This window comes from Perognathus longimembris, chromosome 14 (assembly GCF_023159225.1).
Source record: "Perognathus longimembris pacificus isolate PPM17 chromosome 14, ASM2315922v1, whole genome shotgun sequence".
NCBI lineage: Eukaryota > Metazoa > Chordata > Mammalia > Rodentia > Heteromyidae > Perognathus > Perognathus longimembris.
Window position 1 is genome coordinate 42,337,296 of NC_063174.1, and position 24,649 is coordinate 42,361,944.

General features: G+C 37.6%; 1 protein-coding gene across 15 annotated transcripts in view; it reads left to right on the forward strand.

Annotated features, from left to right (window-relative positions):
- The window catches only part of Ttll5 (tubulin tyrosine ligase like 5), a 237,689-nt gene that overhangs the window by 60,059 nt on the left and 152,981 nt on the right, over positions 1 to 24,649 (forward strand). For 11 of the 15 annotated variants that reach the window (XM_048362476.1, XM_048362477.1, XM_048362478.1 and 8 more), the window contains 7 exons: positions 8,718 to 8,799; positions 10,511 to 10,572; positions 11,831 to 11,925; positions 14,106 to 14,147; positions 19,223 to 19,336; positions 19,589 to 19,680; positions 22,314 to 22,376. In XM_048362476.1, coding sequence (XP_048218433.1) covers positions 8,718 to 8,799; positions 10,511 to 10,572; positions 11,831 to 11,925; positions 14,106 to 14,147; positions 19,223 to 19,336; positions 19,589 to 19,680; positions 22,314 to 22,376 — 550 coding nt within the window. Of the gene's footprint in view, positions 1 to 8,717; positions 8,800 to 10,510; positions 10,573 to 11,830; positions 11,926 to 14,105; positions 14,148 to 19,222; positions 19,337 to 19,588; positions 19,686 to 22,313; positions 22,377 to 24,649 lie in introns of those variants that run through there. The other 4 variants (XM_048362480.1, XM_048362482.1, XM_048362483.1 and 1 more) reach the window with 2 other exon arrangements.

The window sequence follows — 24,649 nt, forward strand, 5'->3', positions numbered from 1 at the left end:
AATTTTGTTACCTTTTTTCACCACCTTTACGACTGTGAAAATATGCTACAAATATGAAATGCTATGCTTTGATAGCAATTCTTTAAATATGCTGAGGAAATTGTCACTGGAAGATGACTAGGAGAACAGCTTTTTTTGCCACTTGAAAAAAAAATAACCCAAAACAGCAGGATGTTAGCTTTCCTTTAGAGCTGTTGTTGCTGAGTGTGGTTTTAACTTTGAGCATGCAGACGGCTGAAGTGATGGGTTTTGACCATCTTCTGCCTGGGATCATGTGGACCAGTCATGGAACCACTTAGGAATTGATGAGTCCAGCTTTGTTTTTGGTCAGAGGTCAGCCATCTCTTCTTGTGAAATGAAATCTGGTTTGGCCCTCTATTACTTCCACTCTTCACCATTTCATAGAGAAAGCTGATATTCTTAAAGGAAGGTACCTATGAATGATTGTGGAAAGAGTAGATGTGTGCAGCATACATTCTCTAATAATGTAAGTGGCTTGACCAACAAAAAAAGAAGGAAAACCAGAGTATTCACTTTTGTGGTACTGAGATTTGAACCCACACCTTCCCACTTGCTAAGCTGGTGCTCTACCCCTTGAACTATACCTCTAGTCTGGCTTTTTTTGCTGGCTAATTGGAGATGGACTCTCCCTGACTTTTCTTCCTAGGCTGACTTCGAAGCATGATCTTCCATATTTTATTTCTTGATTATCTAGGATTATAATCCCTAGCAGTAGCTCACCTCTGCCCCCCCCCCACAGTGTTCACTTTTCAAAATAATCTCTTTCTGTTTTATTGCTCCTATTTGGGTGAGATTTTACAGTAGAAGTTTACTATAGGGACTTGTATAGGAAGAATGTATTGTTTGATAAGCAAACGCTGGTTATTTCTTTTAGTCCTTTACAATGTTGTTGGTATTTATTATCAACCATTTACCATGAAATCATTGCTATGTAGACATGGAAAAAAGACTCAGAAAGGTTAAGGAAGTTGCTCTAGGTCATCCAGCTAATAAATGGCAAAGCCAAATTTCAGAGCCAGATCTCTCTGGCTCTTTGTACACCCACATAAAGACAAGTTGTGGTGAGTCCACTGCTTTTGGCATGTCTCATATCCTGGATTCTCCTCTGCTCTCCTGTAACCAGATCTCAGGAAAAATGATATCATCCTTGCTAACAGATCAGGTCTAAAAAAGGCTTCTTTCTGCTCTAGTCCTAGAGACTTCTTTCAAATCTACCTTTATATCTGGTTGCCAAATACCACATTGATTTTCATGGATTAGTTAACAAATTGGCTCTGAACGTTTCTCTAGTTCATTTTCCTGTGGGATCTTGGTCTGCTTTTTTCCAGAATTCTCCTTTTTGATGTCATTATAAAGACTTCTCCCTTAGCTTTTGAACACAAATTCTAAGCTAAGGTGAGAAGAATTTTCCTTATATAAAAGGATTTCAGTGGCAGGGAAGTCTGGCCAGTGCCAGCACTTTCCATTCCCTGGAGGCTGTAACTTGAGCTGGGGCTTCACTAGATAGGGAGAGTTAAGAGAATTTTTTCCAAAATTAGTGGGGTATGTTTTCCTTTCTTTTCCCTTTCTCCCTCTCTTCTCTCTTCTTTCCTTTCCATTTCTTTTCCCTCTTCCTCTCCCTTTCCATTTCTCTTCATCCTTTCCATCCATCCTTTCTTTTTTTACTTTTGGAGACAGAGTCTCAAATGGAGCTGAGACTGGTCTGGAACTCTCTACATAGCCTGGACTGACCTGGAACTGAAATTTCTCCTGTGTTAATCTCCTGAATGCTGGCATGATAGGCCTCTGCCACCACACCTGGCTCCTTAATATGTGTTTAATATATAAAATTTTTAATAAAGATTTTTCTTCTTTGTGAGTTATGGCCTTATTATGAATATCTCAAGTCATTTGGGTCAAGGCTTTAAAATATTTTTGTTATTGTTGTTTGCTGATCCTGGGGCTTGAACTCAGGGCCTGGGCGCTGTCCCTATTTTATTGCTCAAGACTAAACTACCACTTGAGCCACAGGTACACTTCCAGCATTTGATAGTTAATTGGAGATTAGAGTCTCAGGGACTTTTTTTCCTTGGGCTGGCTATGAATTGAGATCCTCAGATGTTAGCTCCCTGAGTAGTTAGTATTACAGATGTAAGCCATCAGCACCCAGATTTCAAGGTTTTTAAGGGAGAGGCTGTAAATTATTTTGTCTTTCTGAAAACTTGCCTATTCCTTTTCACTTAATTTTCTGTTTTTTATTTTCAGGAAATCTTGAGTGTTGTTTTTTAAAAAACTATTTCTGAAGTATATTAGTTACAGAATAGGTTACTTGGTATTTGACAGTGATGCCTGGGCCTTGCCAGTATGGGGGGAGAAGATAGGAAATGATGAATGACAGTACAGGTAGTGACGGTGATGCTCCTGGAATACACAGGCGTTGCCACTACTGCATGAAGAAAGCCATCCTATAGAGGAAATAAGACATGTAAAATACAATCTTGTGACAGGATGTGGGAAGAAGTGTGACTAAATGTAGCTGGCATGGAATTGGAGTATAGGATATAAGGTTAGGTAGGTGGGCTTAGGCCAGATTGTAAAAGACTGACAAGCTGAAATTCATCCAGTAGACAATATATAACCACTAGAGTGGGGGGAGTAATAGGATTGTTTTTTCTTTAACTCTTATTATAATGTACAGCACAACAAAGGAAACACTGTACAACTTTACTATCAGTGGCTAATTTGGAATCCTCCAGGAACCACCTTGGCATCACTACCTGTCTCTGTGTGGCTATGAGATGTGTTTTAAAAAGCACTTGCAATTGTCTTGGAAAATGTCCTGCAGTAGGGAGAGGGCAGTGCTAGAGAAATGAGTCAGGAGAGGTCTGCTGTCTGTGATAGTTTACACTTCCCATGTGACCTAGATTTCCTACTCATATAAGTATCTACTCAGGAGAAATGCAAGAATGTGTTCATGTAGATTTCTACACACAAAAGTTTATAGCAGCTTTTTTCATAGAGACTTACAATTGGAAAGAACATCCACCGTTAAATATTATGGAATGTTAATTAGGAGTAAGTAGAAATGAACCATACTTTTGATACAGGTTACATGTACATTGTTATATGTATCAAAAGCTCAGTGACCACTGAATGAAGCCTGTCTCAAAAAGCTGCATACTGTAATCCCAACTACTCAGAAGGGTGAGATCTAAGAATCACGGTTTGAAGCCAGCCTGGGAAGGAAAGTCAGTGAGATTCTTTTGCTTGTTTGTCTTTTCTTTTTTGGTACTGGGGTTCAAACCCAGGTTGTTCTACTTGCTAGACAAGCACTTTGCTACTGAGCTACATTCCAGGCCCCCTGAGATTTTTATCTCCTATTAACCAACAAAAAGCTGAAAGTGGAGCTGTGGCTCAAGTGGTAGAGTGCTAGCCTTGAGCCAGAAAACTCAAGGATATTGCCCAGGCTCTTAAGTTCAAGACCCAGGACTAGTATACGTGCACACACACATACACACCTTACACACTTAACTGTATCGATTCCATTTATACTTTCTCTGGAAAAGGCACTAGTATGCAAAAATTAATGGTTGCTGGGGGATTGACTGCAACAGGGCATGGGACACGTTTATGATAGATTTTTTCTGTATCTTGATTGAGGTGGTCTTAATGGTATATATTTGTCAAAATTCAGATTGTTTACTTCAGAGGGGTGAGTTTTAAGTTACACCTCAGTAAGCCTCATCTTAAAAAAAAGATGAATAGGTAAATCTCAAAAACATGCAGAATGAAAAACTCTAGACTCAAAAGAGTATAGTATATGGTTCTCATTCATGTGAAATTCTATAATAGGTGAAACAAACGATAGATGGAGGAAGAAATAAGAATTGTGATTATTAGGGATGAGGGCAAAAGACAAGGTATTTACCAGGAAGAAGCATGGAGGATCTTTTTGGAATGATGGAAATATTATGTATGAATTGATGAGAGAAGATGGGCTGGGTTGAAGAGAAAGAAGATAGGGAAACAATCTGGCGAAACTTGGGAGGAGGAAAAGTGTTTCTAGTTTTGGAATCTGGTGGATAGGGTTGCTGTTTTCCGAAAACAACACCAGGTGCTGTCTTGGTGAATGTTAGGTTTCTATTGGATATCCTAGTGAAGAGTCTATAATGTGACTACAATTACAGATTTAGTGTCCAGGAACCACAACTAAAGGTATAGATTTGAATGCTGCCATCATAATATTAATTATAGCTATGAGAATACATGAGATCACACACGAGGAGAAGTAGAATTGAGAAGGAAAGAGACCCAAGGATTCCAAAGAAGAGAGCAGTGTCCTAGAACCCAAGGGAGAAGAAAGTTCCAATGAATAAGGGGTGGCCCATAATTTTAGAACCTTGGGCTTTGTAGTAAGGCATCTTTCATGATCGTCGAAAGAACAGTCTATTATTAGAGAGTGGAAGCAGAGGAAATCCTTAGGAGTTTGATAGTGACTAGGCACTAATGCAGCAAGTGTAGATTGCCATTTCAAGAATATTAAAAGAAAGAAGGAGGAAAGAGTATGACTGTAAATAGTGAAGCAGTTTCTAGCCACTAGAGTGATTTTCAAGTTTGCTTTGGTTTGGCTAAGGGCAAAAAGAAATATTTCTTACTGAGTGAAATTGACCAGGGGAAGTGTTACTTCATAAGGTAGTAGCAGTGATTCTCCAAACATGCTTGGTCTCCCATCATGATGACAACACAAGAACAAAAAGAGGAACTATCAGCCCAGAAGAAGCCTGCCCCATTAATGACAGGCACCTTAGTAAACTTCCTCCTGGATACTGAGTTTTTGAAGTTTTAAGCACAGCTACTAAAACACACAACATAAAAAGGGAGAAGTTTAATATTCTCACTACAACCTTCTAAAATCTTTTTTGATTTATAGAAAATTGCAAATAAAAGTTTCATTTAAGAATGAGTTCAATATGAATGCACTAAAGCATAGACCATATATATTACCTCTTTTTGTGTGTGCCAGTCCTGAGCCTGGAACTCAGGGCCTTGAGCTGTTTCTTGGCTTTCTTTACTCAAGGCTGGTATTTTGCCACTTGAACCACACCTCTTTTTCTGGTCTCATGGGGTTTTCTGCCAGGGCTGGCTTTGAACTGGGATTCTTAGATCTCAGCCTTCTGAGTAAGTTAGGATTACAGGCTATACCTTTTAGGATTATAGGCTATGTCTTTTATAATCTTTAACTTTCGCAGAATGGTTATAAAGACTCTATCAAAGACTCAAATTAGTGCATTAAACTGAGTTGTTTTTTCAACTTAGAATCTGATATATAAGCTGTTTTTCCACACCATTCCTCTCCCCTAAGTCAGCCTTGTAGGTGAGTTGGACCTTGCACTGTGCTGTGATGCGATCACATAGCAGATCATAGGTTAAAACCTGGTAGCTACATTGCAAGGTTGAATTGTTTTGTTTTCAAGTTCGTCTCATTTGCTGTAGATACTGTTCAGCACTATGAGGTTTACTACCTGGGTGAAAATTAATTTATTATTGTAAAGGGGTTTTTCTTCTCTTTTAGACGTTTATTTCACCTTAGAATACTGGTTCTTGGCCTCTCAGCCAAGATTTCTTGGAATTTGCCTCTGATTCAGGGAAATGGTGAAGTAAATGGTACTTAATGCTTAATGTGAGGTGTTTAGATAGTGGATTCCAGTGATTATTTATCTGACTCAGATTGTTCTTGATTTGTGACTGAGTTTACAAACCCAATCAATGTGTGCATCAATCATATTTTTACCCTGTTCTTTATACTGTAGTAGTACTATGATGTCAGAAACAATTGAATCCTGTGCTTCAGTCTTTTTTGGAGGGTTCTAGTCTGGGTGTTTGAGCTCATGCCTGGGCACTATCTCAGCTTTTTTGCTCAAGGCTAGCTAGTTTGCTACCATTTGAGCCACAGCTCTACTTTGAACAGTGATACTCACTCAGATCTCAGCCTGGAGTAGCTAGGATTATAGGTGTGAGCTGCTGGCACCCAGCTGTGCTTCAACTTTTAAAATGTTAAGAGTATAATTTTTTTGAAATAGACATTGTATCCTCTCTTGTTTATGTAATATCAACAAGGACTTGCACATTGTACAGTTAGATTTTTCTTCCCTTTTTTAAAAAAAAATACAGAGTCTCTATGTAATCCTTCTTTCTCAGCCTCCTCAATGCTGGGATTACATGTACATACCACTATTACTGGTTAGGGTTTACATTATAAATGCCTCAGTGATATTTTATAAAAGACTTTTCTTAGGTTAAAGGCATGCATTCTGTGGCCTTACTAAAGATATTCAGATTGCATTGTATGTAAAAGCTATGAATTTATTAACCAAAAAAAGACAGTTGAAGGAGCTTTCTATTCTTTACATTTTAAAATATGAATATTATATACATTTTACATAGTTATATGAAATGAATGCCATTTCAAACTCTCATAATTTTCTTAAATTAGTTTTGCAAATTCAGTGGAATCCTGTATAATTATTAGGGAAGCCGATACATTCATGGAAACTTTTCTCTTAGACTATGTATGTAATCCTAGTACTCAGGAAGAAGAGGTTGGAGAATCTTTAGTTCTTTGCTAGTCTCGACTACAGTAGTGACACCCCATCCCTTCCCTTCAAAAATAAAAAAGAAAGCTGGGCACTGGTGACATATGCTTATAGTTCTTGCTACTCAGGAGACTTGAGATCTGAAGATTACAGTTTGAAGCCAGTCGAGGCAGAAAAAATCTAGGAGACTCTATCTCCAATTAACCACCAGAAAACCAGAAGTCTTGCTGTGGCTTAGAGTAGTAAAGCCCAAGCCTTGAGGGAGAGAGCTCAGGGACAGTGCCCAGACCCTGAGTTTAAGGCCCACAACCAACAAAAACAAACGAATGAATGAATGAATTAGAAAGGAACATACATATCTCCTTGACTTGTAGATGAAATCAGAAATAAGATATAAGTTTAAATAAAATAAAATATTGACAGTTGACAAGTGTAATTAATAGTGAGAATAAGACAAAGCAAAGGATGCTAAGGAAATCAGGGTGACTGTCAGGTTTAGATTCCCATTCTAGGACTCTTGGTGTTCTAAATAGGATTCTGTGTGTTCTAAATACGGTCATTGAAACTATAATTTTACAACCATGAGTCTCTCTCTCTCTCTATATATATATATACATATATATATACATATATACGTATATATACGTATATATACGTATATATATACATATACACACACACATATATATACATATATATATATAGAGAGAGAGAGAGAGGCTTAAGAAGTGAAAACAAATCTTTCTTGAAACAGTGACATTTGTTTCAGAACTAATTTGTGGGAAATCCTGCTTCTGTTTTGAGTGTGTAAGCTCTGATCATACAGTAAGGAATCTAGTGGATTTTTTTTTCTTGGAGAAAAGGCGAAGGCAGTTTATTTGATGACACAGGGTGGGATGTTGGGAGTGAGTGGATTCCTGAAGTTCGGATGTTTGATGTGTATACTAAAGATTATGCACGCTGTGATTCAGTCAAGTGGATTTTTCTACTAACAATATGAAGGGCTCAAAGTTAACATCTCATCCCCAAATGTGTTAAATAAAAGCAGACATTGAACAAGGAGTCACTCATGGGTGTTGCTTTGCTCCTTGCCATAGTTAGGGAGGTAGAGGAAGAAAATCAGAGAAGAATCCATGGAAATTTGATCTTTGGCTCTCTCCTTCCTTAAATGTTACTAATGGTGCAAGATGACTTGTCATCTGTTACCACTGCTTCTCCTTTCTTCTGACTTCTTATCTATAGGCCACGTGTTTGACTTTCTGTCTTTAAAGGGAAATTGAAACCATGGGAGAGGGGAAAGGATAAATACAGTTTACCTTTAAATGTCTTATGACCACGGTTAAAAAAGCAAGATCGTGGGGTTAAGAAAATGCAGTGGAAGATGGTTCCTAGACGTGATCTATAGATTTTTCTGTTTTCAGAGTGTGGTAGGGAGTGGTGTGGGAGGGTATCCAGAACCAGCCTTTAACAACATTATTATTAGATTTTGTTGCTTTATTCCTTGTCAGCACTTTTTTTCCCCACCGGTTCTTAAGCCAGCTTTCTATCTTTGCAGAACTCAGAATACCATCAGAGCAGATGATAAAAACAATAAAGTTTATAGTGGCTAATTTTTGGTGGTGGTGTTGAATTCAGGGCTTCATAACTGATAGGCATGTAGGTAGGTGCTTTACTACTGATCCATACTTCACCCTCCTCCCCTGCTTTTTTGCTTTTAGCTATCTTCTACATAGGGTCTTGCTTTTTTTGTCTGGGACTGGCTTTAGACCCTAAACCTCCTACCTATGTTCTCATGTAGCTGGGATTGCAGGTGTGTATGTACTACCACTCTCTGGCTTGTTATGGTTAGCCTCACTAATTGTTTTGCCTGCATTGATCTCAAACTGCTATCTTCTTTCCTCCCACAAAGCTGGTATTTGTGGCTATAGTGTTCTTTTAAAAATTATCCTTAGAACTTGATAACCTACCTCTCTTGAGCTTGAAAGAGTCTCTGTTTCTCCGTTTACTTCTTATAGTCGGTGAGTTTCTGGGCCTCTTGCAGAAGTTGATTGGGTTGAAATTTTAAGATTTTTATGCAGCCATGACATAGAAAATGATGTTTTGTATATTGTGTTGAATTTCTAGAACTGTATGGCTTCGATGTGCTCATAGATTCCACTCTGAAGCCATGGTTGTTGGAAGTTAATCTCTCTCCTTCTTTGGCCTGGTAAGTCAGCTCTATCAACTAGAAAAGGACAAACCTGCAAAGGCACTGAAAATCTTTTGGGGGATGGAGCTGAGGGTGGGGAGTCATTTCCCTTGACAGAAGAAGACTTTTTTCTAGTTATTAGAGATGACTACAATTTTAAAATTGAGGTGGTTTATGGTGTCATGTCAGAGCACATACAGCAACTAGGTGTCATTGTCTTGCTAGCCAGTTAATTTATATATGTTTGCTGTTTAAATGGCCTCTGAGCATTATTCTTGCACTCACTTTTTTTTTTCCAGTCCTGAGGTTTGAACTCAGGGCCTGAACACTGTCCCTGAGCTTCTTTTGCTCAAGGCTAGCACTCTACCACTGGAGCCACAGCACTACTTCCGGCCTTTTCTGTGTATATGGTACTGAGGAATCGAACCAGGGCTTCATGCATGCTAGGCAAGTACTCTACCGCTAAGCCAAATTTCCAGTCTTGCACTCACTTTTGACCCCCACATTTTAAATTTTTGTTTAGTTTTCTCATTTTGTAGGTGTTCTATTAAGACACAAGAAATACAAAAGGTTTCTTTAAGTACTAAAGATTTATATAGATCCAGTCCGTGTGTGTGTATATCTCTGTATATACACACAGTAAAGGTAGAATGTTGAACTTCTAGAAGTGTACTTTTCACCCCATTCCATGTCTTGTTATTCCTCAAAAATGAAATCTAAAAATTTTATATTAAAAAAACTTTTTAGACCTATCTGTTGTTTACAAGAAAGCAATAAACATATTTTTTAATCCCAGGGAAGATTCTGACTACATCTGTAGCTCTAGCTGGAATTTCTATTAGCTATATGCTCCTGTAAACAGAAAATGCTAAGAGATTTATGCCAAAGACCACCTAGCTTCTGAGCTTTTTAGGTTGGAAGAGAGTTGTAAAATGTCAAGGAATCAAAAAAAGGTTTGACTTTTGGAGCAGGAATTTGGCTTAACCTCAGTAGTAAGGTGGAGAGCCTAGATACTACAGACGCTTACATTTCTGTCAGTCAGCCTGTTGAATATTGCTCAGTGAAGAATATTAGACAATGTTAGAGAGCCCCAGAGTGATGGGCCCAGCAGCCAGAGTAGTCTCAACACCAAAGCCAACATGGCAGTCATTGCCATAGAAAACTTCTTGCTTTTCCATGTTGCTTCTATGTCACGTGAAATTCCTGTTGCTTCATGTAGTGCGATGTTGGTATGGGTTTTGCATATCTTTCTGCTATTTACAAACCTGCCAGCCTAGCAATAATGATTTAGAATAGAAAATGAAGACATAAAAAGCCATACCAATGTGGCTAGAGTTTCTTGTCCTGCATGTGAAAGTGATTCTACCATTGCAGCCATGAAACATAATTAGGATGATGGACGCACTCATTAAAATGCATACTAAAAGTCTGAACCTCTAAAATCCACAGTGATAATAAAGCAATCTTGTTGACTTGTACAAGTCTTTCTAGAATGGAAAGATTACACATCAGAGAAGGCATTGGTACTGGGCCTGACTTACGAATGATGAGTTTAATACAAGGCTTTCATTTCTAGCTTTCTCTCCAGATTTCTTTTTATTTTTCCATGGGTTTGCTGTGCTTTCCAATGATACTTGCAAGCTTTGCTGTATTGGGGCCCATTAGGAGGCAGTTATTCTGTTAACCTACAAAATTATCAATTGCTTTTTTTCTTTCTCTGTTCTATTAGTGATGCACCTCTGGACCTGAAGATTAAAGCCAGTATGATTTCAGATATGTTCACTGTTGTAGGTAAGTAGTGTCTTCTGAACCAAACTCCTATAAAAATTCACCAGAGCATCCATTTTGCCAGGCTCCATAGGTGTTGCCAATTGGCAATTCCTAAGCCATGCTAAATGTTTTGTACTAAAAAATTATATTTTCAGGGAAGTGTTTATATTTCTACTCCTTCTGGCTCCATCCTGTCCTGGGGCTGAACCAAAACTAAGGCTGAGACCTGGGACATGGGAATTATGAGCTGAGGCAGAGAATTAAGTGAAGATCTCTGTAGAGAGTGTATTTTTCTCTGAACTGGAAAAGTGAAACCCACTGAGGAATCCTTGTTACAAAGGAGACTGACTGTATTTCTGCTAGATAGTCTCTGCTGTTCTCAACATGATCCCTTCTGTAGTAGTTATAGCCAGATCAGCCCTAGGAAGAAATCCCATTTTAAGTAGCTAAGCCAAACTTTGAAATGGATAGGCAATCAGGTGGGTATGATGTGGATTTTATTGTTGTTTTTTTAATTCCCTAAAAAAGACATAATAAAATATACTTGACATGAACTTGTACTTGATGTACCAGCAAATGCTGTAAAACTTAGCTCATCCTTTTTTCTTAGATGAGAAACTGTTTCTTTTTTTAGGAAGGAAGTAAAATTAGCTGAAGCTCAGTTCGTGAAGCCATAGATTATCTACAGAACCCATTTTGGGAGTTGCTAATAGACTACCTTTGACAATTCTACAAGTAGACCATATAATAGGACAACTACTTTTCAGATTCTCCCAGAAGAGACAACATTTTTTTGTCATAAATTCTCATTGTTATTGTAAAGGTGGTGTACAGAGGGGTTACATTTACATAAGTTAGGTAATGAGTACATTTCTTTTTGGACAGTGTCACTCCTTCCCTTGCTCTCTTCTCATTCTTCCCTCATTCTTCTTCTCGTTCTCCCATCCACAAGGTGTATAGTTCATTTTCAACATAGTACAACATTGGTTTTTAATAAGCATCCAAAAGTCATTGTAAAGTATGTTTCTCTTATTCACAATTATGTTTTAAAGTGATTATTTGCATATTTATTTGGTATTCATAAAAAATCTACATCTCTCTCAACCAGAATTACATTTTAGCTACCCAACTATCTTCTTGAGGAAGGCTTTCTATAAGATTTATGACTGAATTTCTGTAATAATATGCTGTGAAACTGAGTTTGTACATATAAAGGTGCAGCCAAACCTGTTAATTTCTAGAAAATGACAGGTTTTAATGTTGCCCATTCCCTATTCAGGATTTGTGTGCCAAGATCCTGCCCAGCGGGCAACAACCCGGCCAATTTATCCCACCTTTGAGTCTTCCAGGCGAAATCCTTTCCAGAAACCTCAGGTAAGCAAATTCAGCAGCAGGGAGACCAAAAGAGGCTTACTGGAAGTGGTAGCAGATGCAGATGAGGGAGCTGAAGCATTATGGATATGAGGTCACTTGGGGCAGGAGAATTTAGAGATCAGTCTAGATCGTGGCATTTATGTTCATCTACAGCTAATAGTGTATGCCTTCAGTGCTTTCCAACTAACTTATCTCCTGCTTTTGTTTTATCTTTTCTTGTCAGCTTCCTTTTTCTCCTACCTTACCTTTTTCCTTTCCCCTTTTCTTTTTAAAAATCACCGTGTCCCTTCCCCTCAGATTGGCAGGCTCATAAACAAAGCACAGAGGGGGAGCCTCTTAATTCTTAATCATTACTGCATTCTTTCCAATCTTCAGATTGGTTTTGTACAGATGCTCCATTGAAATTGCATCTTTTCTACAAGAAGTTCTCTTCAAAATACACTAAGTAATCATGAGTTATTGGTTGAAGTTGAATGAAATAAGTGCCCAAAGAAACTTGTGGGTCCCAAGTATCATTTGATCAAGCATTGTTCTGGTCTTTGTATATTCTGTGTTTTTTTCTAGTTAAACCAGCCAGTCCTTCTGTCTATTCATTCTATCATCTCTTCAGTCCCTGCATGTGTTCGTACTGCTTGTTTCCACTTTTGTTTCTTTTTCCTTTAATATTTCTTCATATTTAAAAGATCTACCTTTCTCCCTGCCTATTTGGTTTGATTACCTTGCCCACTCAGAAATTGTAGAGACTTTTTCTTGCTAACTCTTACTCTTTAATGTTCTTTTACCTCAAGGTTGTCCACTTGATCTGCATGCTATTTTGCATTCATGTTACTTTTAATATTGTCTAATACTCTAGTCTATAAGCTCTTTGAAGGCAGAAATAGTGTCTTTTTCCCTTCTTTCCCCTCCTTCCCTTTTGCTTCTTCCCCTTTTGATCCCTCTCTCACCTTTTCAACTCTTCTTTTTCCTTTTTTTCCTTCAATATTCTCCATTTTTTCCCCTCCTTTTTTCTGCCATGCCTTCTCCTACTCCTTTTTCCTTGTTAGTCTTATTTGGAGTAGTGCTATTTCTGTTTGCAAAGTTCATATAATTATTTATTTAGATAACTTTTCATTAGAACAGTGTGAGGAGACAGTTTAATTGGAAAGTGCAGGCCTTCTGGCAAATGAATGTGCTCTAGCTGATCACTGCAATACATGAGTTGTGAACAAAGGGTATGGAAAGATCTTCCCACTGTCAAAAGAAGTAGTACCTTTAAATATTAGCAACTAGTTAATTAAAAAAAATCAAAACCTTTGCAGTTCAAATATAATATGTCTCTTAGGTGGATTGAGTCCATGGGCTACCTGTTTGTGATCCCCTGCCCTGGAATGATTAGCTAAGGAGTGTGGTGGTGTGGAACAGAGTGTACTGTATTGTAAGCAGTATTATCTTGAAGGAGAAATAAAATGAGGCACCAGAGTTTTACCTAAGCACTGTGTCATCACAGATCATAGGGTTTTCTTTTACTTTTAATAAGAAATGTAGAGAATTAACCTAGATGTAATAGGAAAACTTACTTTAGGCAATCACATTCCTTTGCAAATTGTTTCCTGTAGCATCGGTGGCAAGAGCTGCAGAATTATGCATAAAGGACTATGGCTGTTTCTGTGCAGTGTTAACACCATTTCTGCCAAGTTTCTCTCCTAGGGGTAGCTGTATACTAATCTTGAATGAATGGATCCCTTTTCTTAGCTTCTTAGCTTGCCTGTCAGCTTTTATTGGCAATTCTTTGCAAATTATAGAGAATCTATTCAATGCTTATTTTGCTAACTGGTAGGTAATAGTATGATGTCATCCACAATCAGCCTCTGGAAATCTTGTATAAAGGCACTGTAGATTAGTGACATATATTGTATAAAACAGTTTGTCAGGTGGGTTCGTTAACTTCAGGATCTTCAGTACTTGGCAGTAGAAGTGAAAGTTGAAGTAGAAGTTGACGCTGGAATACAAATGGTGTAGGAGAAAGCTGTGTGAACAGTAAATGTTTGGAGTTTCCAACCACAAAATGTAGGTAGGGCTCTTGCATTTGATCTGTGCTTGGAGATTACTATTTCCTTTTTTATGTCGTAGATGGAGGAGATGGAAAATGTAGGCATGTTAGGAAAAGATGAGGCTTTATTCCATTTTTCTGTCTTTTATAGCGTCCAGTATCTGCACAGTTTCAGTCATCAAACACCAAGCAGGTAAGTTCTGGATCATTGGGAGACTTCATTCAAATTTGATTTCCATTCCCCAAATGGAAAGCCTTTTATCTTTAGCCTTCCATGGTACATATTTCATGTACCTATTTTGTACAAAATAGAGTATTTTTTACTATTTTTTTAACAAAATAGAGTAAATGAACAGAAATACACAGAAGTGTTCTTGGCAAGACAATATGAGAATAGGATGCAGGAACTTAGGAGTCCTTTTTCCTGGCGGTGATTATGCTGTGGTAGAGGCAGTTGAATTTAAATGATGCACAGGGCTTCCTGGCTTATCTATCGCTTTGACCAAAATATTTGAGAAAGGAAATATTACAGCTTACAAATGAGTTTTCTTTTTTGTTAGACATCTTATGAAACAGATACTGTTGCCAGAAGCTTGCTATTAGAACCCTTTCACATTGGGAACTGGGCTTTATTTGAGTTTCTTAATGGATGTACTTCACACATATAGTGATCTTGGAAGCCTTCCATTGCTACCCCTCAAAATAAAGACAAGTACAGTTCTTGTGGCATGATCAACATTTCCTCTCTTACTGTCCTGTAGGCAGTATTTGAGATTAACTGTCACTTTCTTCTAAACAAGGATTTTTGTTTTTTAGGTTTGTCTCAATGTAATAGAACAGGAATGAGGTATTCCTCATTCTGTTGGATGGTTTTTGTAGATGTTCTTATACTCATGGGTGTCACTGCAACTTTTTTCAGCCATCATCTGTGATGTATGATGTACGGTAGAGAGGTCTTACCTAGACAGTTATTTAGCAGTTTTAAAATTTAACTGGGTTCCTGATAATTTTTTAGGTTCTTTATTATTATCTTTAGGTAGTTATATAAAGGGGTTTCATTTCAGCATGCCAATTTATGAGTACCATACATCTTTTTATTTATTGCTTATGTGGTACTGAGGAATTGAACCCAGAGCTTCATGCATACTAGGCAAGCACTCTACCACTAAGCCACATTCCCAGCCCGTACCATACATCTTGATCAGAGAGTTTCCATCATTCTCCAGATAGTTTAAAAGTATATGTCATTTAGCCAGAGCCTATTTTCTTATTGAAGTCAATTATGTGATTGATTATACCTACCACCCAGAGAATATAGCTAATATGTCCAAAGTAAAAACCACAGAATGGCTCCCAGCTGAACTGTTTAGCCCTAGTTTCTGGTAGTTGTGATGGCATTTCAAATCAATTTGAGTTTTTTCTTTCACTTTGCTCAAAAGCATGTCATTTCATCCCTTATCACTTTCTTCTCACCTCTGCCTCTTTTCTCACCCTTGTCTGTAACTCATATCTCTTCCCTTTTCAAACGTCCTAGACACACTAGGCAGAAACACAGATCTGGATATCTACATGCCATCCTTCACTCTGCACACAATAGCTAGGGCTAGAAGAGTGAGTTCCAGTTAACAAAGGGGTGGTTGAAAATGAAGATATACCTATTGGAGATAAGTGTTTGAAGGTGATTGGCAGAAAAGAGTTTTGGGGTACTAATTTATTGTATTCAGGAATCACATTAAGTTCATCCTGTATATAAGAAGGTCACATGTCAATATCTCAGCTTTTAGAAGTCAGAAATACTAAAAGTCATAAAAAAAATCATTTAAAAAATTCTCTCATTGACCAGGCGCCAGTAGCTCAGACCTGTAATACTAGCTACTTAGTTGACAGAGATCCAAGGGATTGAAGTTTAAAGCTGGACTGAGCAGAAAAGTTCGTGAGACTTCATCTCCAAAAATAACCAACAAAATGCTTAGGCTTGGGACATGACTCAAGTAGTAGAGCACCAACCAAACAAGCATCCCAAGTGAACATCAGGACCAGAGTTCAAGCTCTAGTACCTGTAAATAAATAACAAAACTTTCCAAATTGGAAATGTTCATTAGAAGTCATTCAATAGTGACTTGATCTGTATTCTTATAGTTAGAATGATTCATTCCTTAAAACTCTTCAAAGAGATGACTATTCTTAAAAAATGTTTAGGCTTTTATTACAAGTTTTCTTTTTCCTCTTTGTCTTGTACAGGGTTTGAACTTAGCCCCATGCTTGCTAGTCCTAGCATTCTACTACTTGAACCATGCCTCCAACTCTGGGCATGCCAGTGCTAGAGCTTAAACTCAGGTCCTGGATGCTGTTCCTTAGCTTTTTCATTCAAGTCTGGCATCTTGCCACTTGAGCATCAGCTCCACTTCCCGCTTTTTGATGGTTAATTTGGACTTTCTTGCCAGCTTCAAAGTGCAGTCCTCAGATCTCAGCCTCCTGAGTAGCAAGGATCATATGCATGAGTCACTGGTACCCAGCAGCTAGCTCAGTTTTTTGGTAGTTAGTATCATTATTATTTTCCTCAGGATAGGTCTTACTTCCTCTGGCACGTGCCTGAGCCACAGTCTGCCTACTTTAGGCTTTCCATCATTTCTGGGAGCACAGGCATGTACCATCAGTCCAACTTCCCTTTGTGGAAGTGGAATCTCCAGGATTTTTCTGCCATGGTAGGCCTAGCACCATTATCATTCCAACTTCACCTTCCCATGTTGCTTGGAATGACAGGTGTATGCCTCTGTACCCAGCTATAGGTTGAAAAGGAGTTTTGTGACCATTTTTCCTGGGCTGTCCTTGAACCCTGCTCTCGGCCTCACAAGTAGCTAGGATTATAAAAGCAGCCACCAATGCCCAGCTTCATCAGTGCTTTTAAGTAGCATTCTTCCTATGCTTAAATGTTTAATAAGATCTTCATTTTTCTTCTTTTTTTTTTTTTTTTGGTCAGTCCTGGGGCTCAGACTCAGTGTCTGAGCACTGTCCCTGGCTTCTTTTTGCTCAAGGCTAGCACTCTGCCACTTGAGCCACAGCGCCACTTCTGACCATTTTCTGTATATGTGGTGCTGGGTAATTGAACCCAGGGCCTCATGTATAGGAGGCAAGCACTCTTGCCACTATGCCATATCCCCAGCCCCAGATCTTTATTTTTATCTTTTAAATAAATGCTACTTCTTATTCTCATGACATAATTTGAGATAACTTCAGAGTAACCTTAAATAGCATCAGGTAAGAAAGCTACTTGACCTTGGAGGATTCACTGCCAGTGGTTTTATGTGGCTTTTTGATTAGAACTATGCTCTCACATGTGAACTAGTATGATTTGGGCAAACAGTAAGTAATAGGTGACCATGAGAAAATCTCAAATCATCCATTTAGTGTTTTGACTTTTTTATATTATTATGTACCATTACATAAGTGCCATATAAAAATCATTATATTGTTTATATTTGTTTGCCTCCTACATCTTTAAACTTTCCTAGTTTTTCCCTCTTCTTTCAACACACTGTTTAATATATTCCTAGATTGAAGGGAAATCTTCCTGCACATTTTTATCCTAAACAAGATTGAACTGTTTGTCAGCACATTCATTCCTTTATTTGTTTAGCAAATATTGAATTGGCTTACTCCATGCCAAGTAATGCTCTAGATGTGAGCTGAACAAATGAAGAGTCCCTGCTTTTACATTATGCTTACATCATTGATTTCATGGTTTTCCTTCATATAAATATCTTGTCAGAGTTTCCTGTCAGAAAATTTAGCACTTTTGTAACCTTCTTGCTAACTTTGAAGATTAGTGTGGAATTGGTCTCCCTTGTGCTGAAAGATAAAATCATTCATAGTTTTTTGTGTACATGGCTTAAGTATCATAAAAATGTACTAAAGAACAAGTTGCTTAACAACAGAATTTTTTTTTTTTTTGAGTTCTGGATGCTGGAAATCCATGATGGATTTGCCAGCAAAATTAATTTAATTGTAAGGCTTTATCTTGACTCTTTGATTTAGGTGGCCATCATCTTACATCCACATGATGTGTTTTTACTTACGTATACCAGGTAGAACATGTGGAAGCACTAATCTTATTAGACCAAGGCTCCTACTTCAAGACTTTATCTAATTCTCATTACCTCTCAAAGTCTCTATTTTCAAATACTATCACACTGAGGGTAAGGCTTCAACATATGAATTTTGGAGAGACACCAAAACCAGTCAATAACAGCTGCTGACAATGGAGCTGCTTCTTCCAGGTTGAAATTGCTTCCAGCAATCTAGGAAGATAATTTATATCACTATTTCTTGGATTACTTCTCTTTTTTTTCTATTTGGAAGATTTGTTTTATCAATTACTTCATCTGTTTCAATAATAATGTGTTAGTGTGCTTAAAACCTTCTCATTTCCTTTCCTACCTTTCTGTTTTATGTCTTTGTATGATCAGATGGTACCAACATCACTTACAGCTTTTAAACTCAAAAGGGCTTCCCTGATCATCCTTTGGAAGTGGAGGTAACCTGGGTTATCGGTTGAGATCCATGATGACTGTGGTCCCTCTTGGAGTACCAGGGCAGTTAATCCTTTTCCAATCTCTTGATGTTCAACAGTTCCCATTTTCCTTGGCCCTGTTCATCACAGCTCTCCTCTGACTCACTGATGACTCTGGTCTCAGCATTTCCCCTTTGGGATCCCATAGCCTGTTTTCATTTATGGCAGAATGGATTGCTGCTTGGTTTTTCGTCTCCTTTCTCAATTCCCCCAATTCTCCTTCCCTTATGCTGAAAAGAATATAATTACTTACTGGAATAAAGATACATTTACTTTTCTATGAAGCTATTTTCAGACTTTTTTTTCTGTCCTTGAAACACTAGATGTACTTTAAAACCAAGACTAAGAGTTATGTAGTAGCTTAGCAAAACCTGTAGACATCATTCTTCCCCCTCTCCTTTTCCTCCTTTTTCTCCTCATCCTCTTCGTCTTTTTTTTTTTGCTTATTTTTCTCTTACTCAATGTGTTTTTCTACTATTTTGTTTCCTTCTCTTGCCTAAGAATTTACTGCTTTTATTTATCTCTTTCCCAGGTTTCTAGCTAAAAGGTTAATTATGGAATTTTATGGAGTTTGGGCTATAGATTTAAGCTTATTCCTGTTAGGAAAGATGCTGATGTTCAGGGAATGAACTCAGGGAGATGAAGAAAGATAATAAAAAAAAAATTAAAATTTTTTTGTTTTTATTTCTTCTCCTTAGCGTTCCCGTCCACTCTCTGCCAGTGATGCAGAAATGAAAAACCTTGTGAGCTCAAGCCGGGAGAAAATGCTGGGGAAGTTAGGTGGTTCTGTGCTTGGGCTGTCTATGGAGGAGGTAAAGATGACACCACTTCAGTCCTTCTTGGGTTAACACAGGGCCCAGTGAAAATTAGTAGCGATTCATAATATTCTATCTTATACCTAAAAGGGAAAGATTTGAGATGGCAGAAATTTCTTCGTAGAAAGTGGAATTAATTCCTCCCTACATGCTTTTGTTATAGCTTAGGGTTATAACTATCTTCCCTTGTCCACATTAATTTCAGGTTTTAAATTACTTTTTTATCTTATTTTCTCTTCCTCCATTTAGATCAAAGTCTTACGGAGGGTAAAGGAAGAAAATGATCGGAGAGGTGGATTTATTCGCATATTTCCTACATCTGAGACATGGGAATTATATGGGTGAGGTGACTACCATTTTAATTTTTTTAAACTGCATATCCAGCTCGTAGAATTATATTGTGACACACTACATCCTTGTTCCCCATAAAATGTCTTTCTTATTTTGTGTATCTAAAATATGATGACTATTATCAACCCACGAACCCATCACAGTAATGTCATATAATGTAATCCACCTGGGTGTTGTTGTTCCCCTTGTTTTAATGCCTTGCCTCTGTCCTGTCTGGTGTTTATCATTAACATGATTTAAAAAATTACTTTATCAGTCTCTATGCCTAAAACAATACATTACTTTTTTGTTGTTGTTGGTTGTAGGGCTTGAGGTTGAACTATATTAAGCCATTCTGCTTTCCTTTAGCTTACTTTTAAGATGGTCTCTTGATGACTGATTTTCAACATAATCATTGAGATGATTTTGATGTCCCTTGGGTTACTTTCTAAATGCTTCTTTTGCTAGAGCTTCTTCGAGTTCCTATCTCTGTAAACTTTCAGATTTCGTCAGATTTGGAAAACTTTTTTTGTTATTGTTAAGGCGTTGTATAAAGAGGTCACAGTTCTGTACAATGCTTCTTGGATAATACATTATTCTGAAGATTCTAGCTTCTCCTTAGAATTTCTGTCTCATCTCTCATCTCAGTCTGGTGGGCTCTACTTGATTTCCCCTTTTTCTGTATGGTCTGGAAATTGCCCATAGGCAGAAAGGCAGAGCTGGTTAGGTCTTACTACATATATTTCTTTGTCAGGGATCACCGTCTTGAGCTGCCTTTTGTTTCATGTTCGAAAAAGTTGTTTTTTCTGTCTTGTATACTTTTCTAGCTGTTTTGTGTTCAGAAGAAAGGGCCTGTTGTAACCTCTTATATGTAAAAGCAGAATTCTATTCAATCAGTTTTTAATTCTTTTGAAATTTTTCTAAACAAAAAGCATGCATCATATGCAGTCTTGCATTTTTCATTAAGTACTATGTTACTTTGATTCATGTTGTTGTGTGTAGCTACATCTCATTCCTTTTCAATGTTTTATTGTACTTAACTGTGTGTGTTTATCTTGCTGTTGATTTTTTCCATTTTCCTGTTGGGCATTTTGCTTCTTTCTGGTCTTCTGCTGTTAAGAACAGCTGTGCTATAAATATTCTTGGGTGTGTCTCACGGGTTTCTATCTAGGACTGGATTGCATAATGCAGCTTTCCTAGAAGAAATACCCCATGAGACAGTGTAGGACAGGTCTCTTGTGTATCAGGAATACCAGGGCAGTTCAGATAAAGAAAGCTTTGCAGACTTGGAGCAGCCTAACAGGGGAGGTTTGGTACAGCAGAGTGAAGAAAGATGTCCTGCAAGAGACAAAAAATCCTTGGGAGGTGTGGAGTAAGAGAACTTAAAGGAGACTTCTCTGGCTGTACTGTATGATCAGTGTTGGACAACTGTGTGGTACAGATTATCCACCTTCTGGCAGTTTGGAAGACAAGGTGTGTGCCTCATGCAGTAGTGATCAAGGAGCCGCTGAGAGCTCTCTAGCTGGGGAAGAGTACACAGTGCATGCTCACTTTCCTGTCTAATTTTCATGCCCTTTATGCAGCTCCCATACCAGCCCCATTTGACTTCTTCTATATATGTAATTTGTTTGGTAGTTTCCTCCATTTCTTGAATTTAATATGTCACCTTTTATTAATCCTAAAAAAACTTGCCTTTTTGATTTTCTAAATTAAGTTCTCTTTTTCTTTAATATTCTCATTAGATTCTTTGCTGCTACTCTAGTATTTTATAATTTTAATTTGAGTAATTATTTCCATTTGACTCTTTTTAACAATAGCTTCTTCAGCTATAGTAGATATAGTCACTTCTGTTTATAGATACAGTAATTTTTGTGCATATATGCTGTGTATTTTCCTCTTGAACCTAGCTTAAAGAATGTTTCAGGGCTGGAGGTATGGCTCAGTGGTAAAAGCACTTGCCTTGCATGTATGAGGCCCTGAATTCAAACCTTAATACTGTTAAATAAATAGGCAATTTTTTTTAATATTTTGTATTTTGTTGTTGTTTTTAAATATAATTTTTTTTTTTTTTTTTTTTTTTTTTTTTGCCAGTCCTGGGCCTTGGACTCAGGGCCTGAGCACTGTCCCTGGCTTCTTTTTGCTCAAGGCTAGCACTCTGCCACTTGAGCCACAGTGCCACTTCTGGCCATTTTCTATATATGTGGTACTGGGGAATTGAACCCAGGGCTTCAAGTATACGAGGCAAGCGCTCTTGCCACTAGGCCATATCCCCAGCCCTAAAATATAATTTTATTGATGTTATTAAAGTGTTATACAAAGGGGTTACCATTTCATAAGTCAGGTAATGAGTACATTTCTTTTCTTTTTTTTTTTGCTTGTTTGTTTTTGTTTCATTTTTTGAGTAAGTACATTTCTTTTTTGGACAATGTCACTCTTCCTTTGTTTCCCCCAGTTTTCCCCTACCATTCCTGCCCACAAGTTGCACAGTTCATTTTCCACATAGTATATACTGCATATCATCCTTGCATCTGTTCTCCCTTGCTCCCACACTTTCTGAACCCCCACAGCATATGGTTTTTATTATCTTTTTTTTGGTTCTTTTTTTTTTTTTAACAAATAACTGATTTCTGTCTTTATCCTTCAGGTCCTACCTCGAACACAAGACCTCTATGAATTATATGCTAGCAACAAGGCTCTTCCAGGACAGGTAGGGATTTGCTAAATTTGCAAATTTAAGCTTACATCATTAAAATTAGGGGAAAGCACATGTGATAGAAGGAATTAAGTTTTATAAAAACTTACACACAAAGTCTGTGATAGAAAAAGCCTTTCAGAAAATGAGATGTGATTCCTTACTTTCTAGATTTTGTTAGTAATTCTCAACAACTTGTAACAATTTTAAAAACTAAAAAGTAAGCCCTAAAGACCTTTGAACAGATGCCCTAAGTTTTGTCCTTCTCAGAAGATTCTTACTCAGTAAACCTTTTATCTAGGACACATTTTGAACATGGTTATATGTTATTGTCGAAAAGAGTAGAATTACCACATCAGAAGAAGTAAAGGAGCTGTAATTCACAAAATAAACACACCAAGACTTGTAAGACTTACAGTTGATATCTCACTACAAGGAGAAACAGATGAATGACAGAAAACAGACACTGCATTTGAAGGAGCACAGAGTTTGGCTGCTTACTCCTGCATGCATTTGTAGCCCTGAAATATAACTACCTTGAAGAAGAATTCAGTAATTAATCATCAGAACAAGGGACCCAGCTTATTTAGAGAGATGTATATTATTTTGAGGATATTTTTTAACGATTCTTAAAATAGATTATTTCCACTATTTCATTTCCCATGATAGGAAATACAGATTTTCACTTTCCTTTTGTGCATTTGTGATAAATACCTCCTACTACATGAGTAGCTTTTGATGAAAGATCTTTGAATCTACTTGGAAAACACAGTCACAGATTTCTTTAGCTGAGGTTTCTTTATCTGAAGAAGATGTCTGCTTTGTTAGTTTTCAATATTTTGGTTTTGTAGTAAGTCTAAAGAATGCAGCTTTTCACCTCCAGAAATTTTTTTTTCTGTCCTATCTCTCTGTGGACATTTTATTATAAATACTCTGGTTGTCATATTCTTTCTATTTCTGTATTTTTCCATGCTCCCCATCTCATGTCTTAGTTTTACAGTCTTGGAGATTTCTTAAACTTCATCTTAAATTCTAAGTCACTCTTGAGCTTTGTCTTTTTTATTCAGTATCAGGAGACTATTATTTTATTTACATTTGATTTGGGCAAGTTGATTTTAATATCTAGGAAGTGTTTTTGCTTCTTGATTAGTTTTCATATTTAATAGGTATAGCATATAACCTAATTAATGTTAAGAAAGAGATATGTGTTTGCATGGGTCCCTTCACAGGCTGCATAGAATTATTTCTAGACCAACATAAACTCGGTGCTTGATGCCTGATATTTCCATACTACTTGTGTTTCCCATAAAGGGGAAGGGGAGCACAATAGATAGGCTAGGGACAGGTGTACTAGCCCAATTTAGAAAGCATTTTCTTAATAGTAGTATAGCGATAAAAGCATTGGAGCTGTGATGACATGTGTAATTGGTAGAAGCCTCTTTTTTTTTGGCAAGTCCTGGGCCTTGGACCTAGGGCCTGAGCACTGTCCCTGGCTTCTTTTTGCTCAAGGCTAGCACTCTGCCACTTGAGCCACAGCGCCACATCTGGCCATTTTCTATATATGTGGTGCTGGGGAATTGAACCCAGGGCTTCATGTATAGGAGGCAAGCACTCTTGCCACTAGGCCATATTCCCAGCCCCTGACATGTGTAATTGGGTGTGGTAACACGTGCCTGTAATTCTAGCACTTGAAAGGCTGAGGCAGGAGGATCATTGGTTTGAAGCTATAAACTCAGACAAGATTCTAGAATAAACAGGTTAAGGGGATATGAATGAGGCAAACGAAATAAGTAGTTACTAAAGGTCCCTGTGGTGGGAGTAGGTAATGTCCAGTATCTCCTCTGTGGTGGTAGATACATGAACCTACAAAGGTGAGAACATTGTGCTAAATATGCACATACATAAATGAATACAAATAAAGTTGGCAGAGGGAAATGGAATGAGGAAAGGATGTTTTCAAACAAAAAGAAAAGCCAATTTAAACATGAATGGGACTTGGTTTTTATGGTTAGAGTTCAACCTTAGTTTAGAGACAAAGGAAATTATCTCTTCTCTCTCACTCCCATTCCCTTTTTTTTTTTTTTTTTGGTTGTCAGTCTATTCCTGATGAATAGCCTTTTGTAACTTCATGGGAATTATGGGTTTTGTTTCCTATCTTAAAATAGCTTAATGAAAGTGTAAAGAGCAGAACATAGCAAGTGAGACCTAAACACTAGCCCGGAATATAAGCCATTTAAGCCCTGCCATGGACAGGATGCTGAAGCATCATTCTGCTTTATATCCATGGG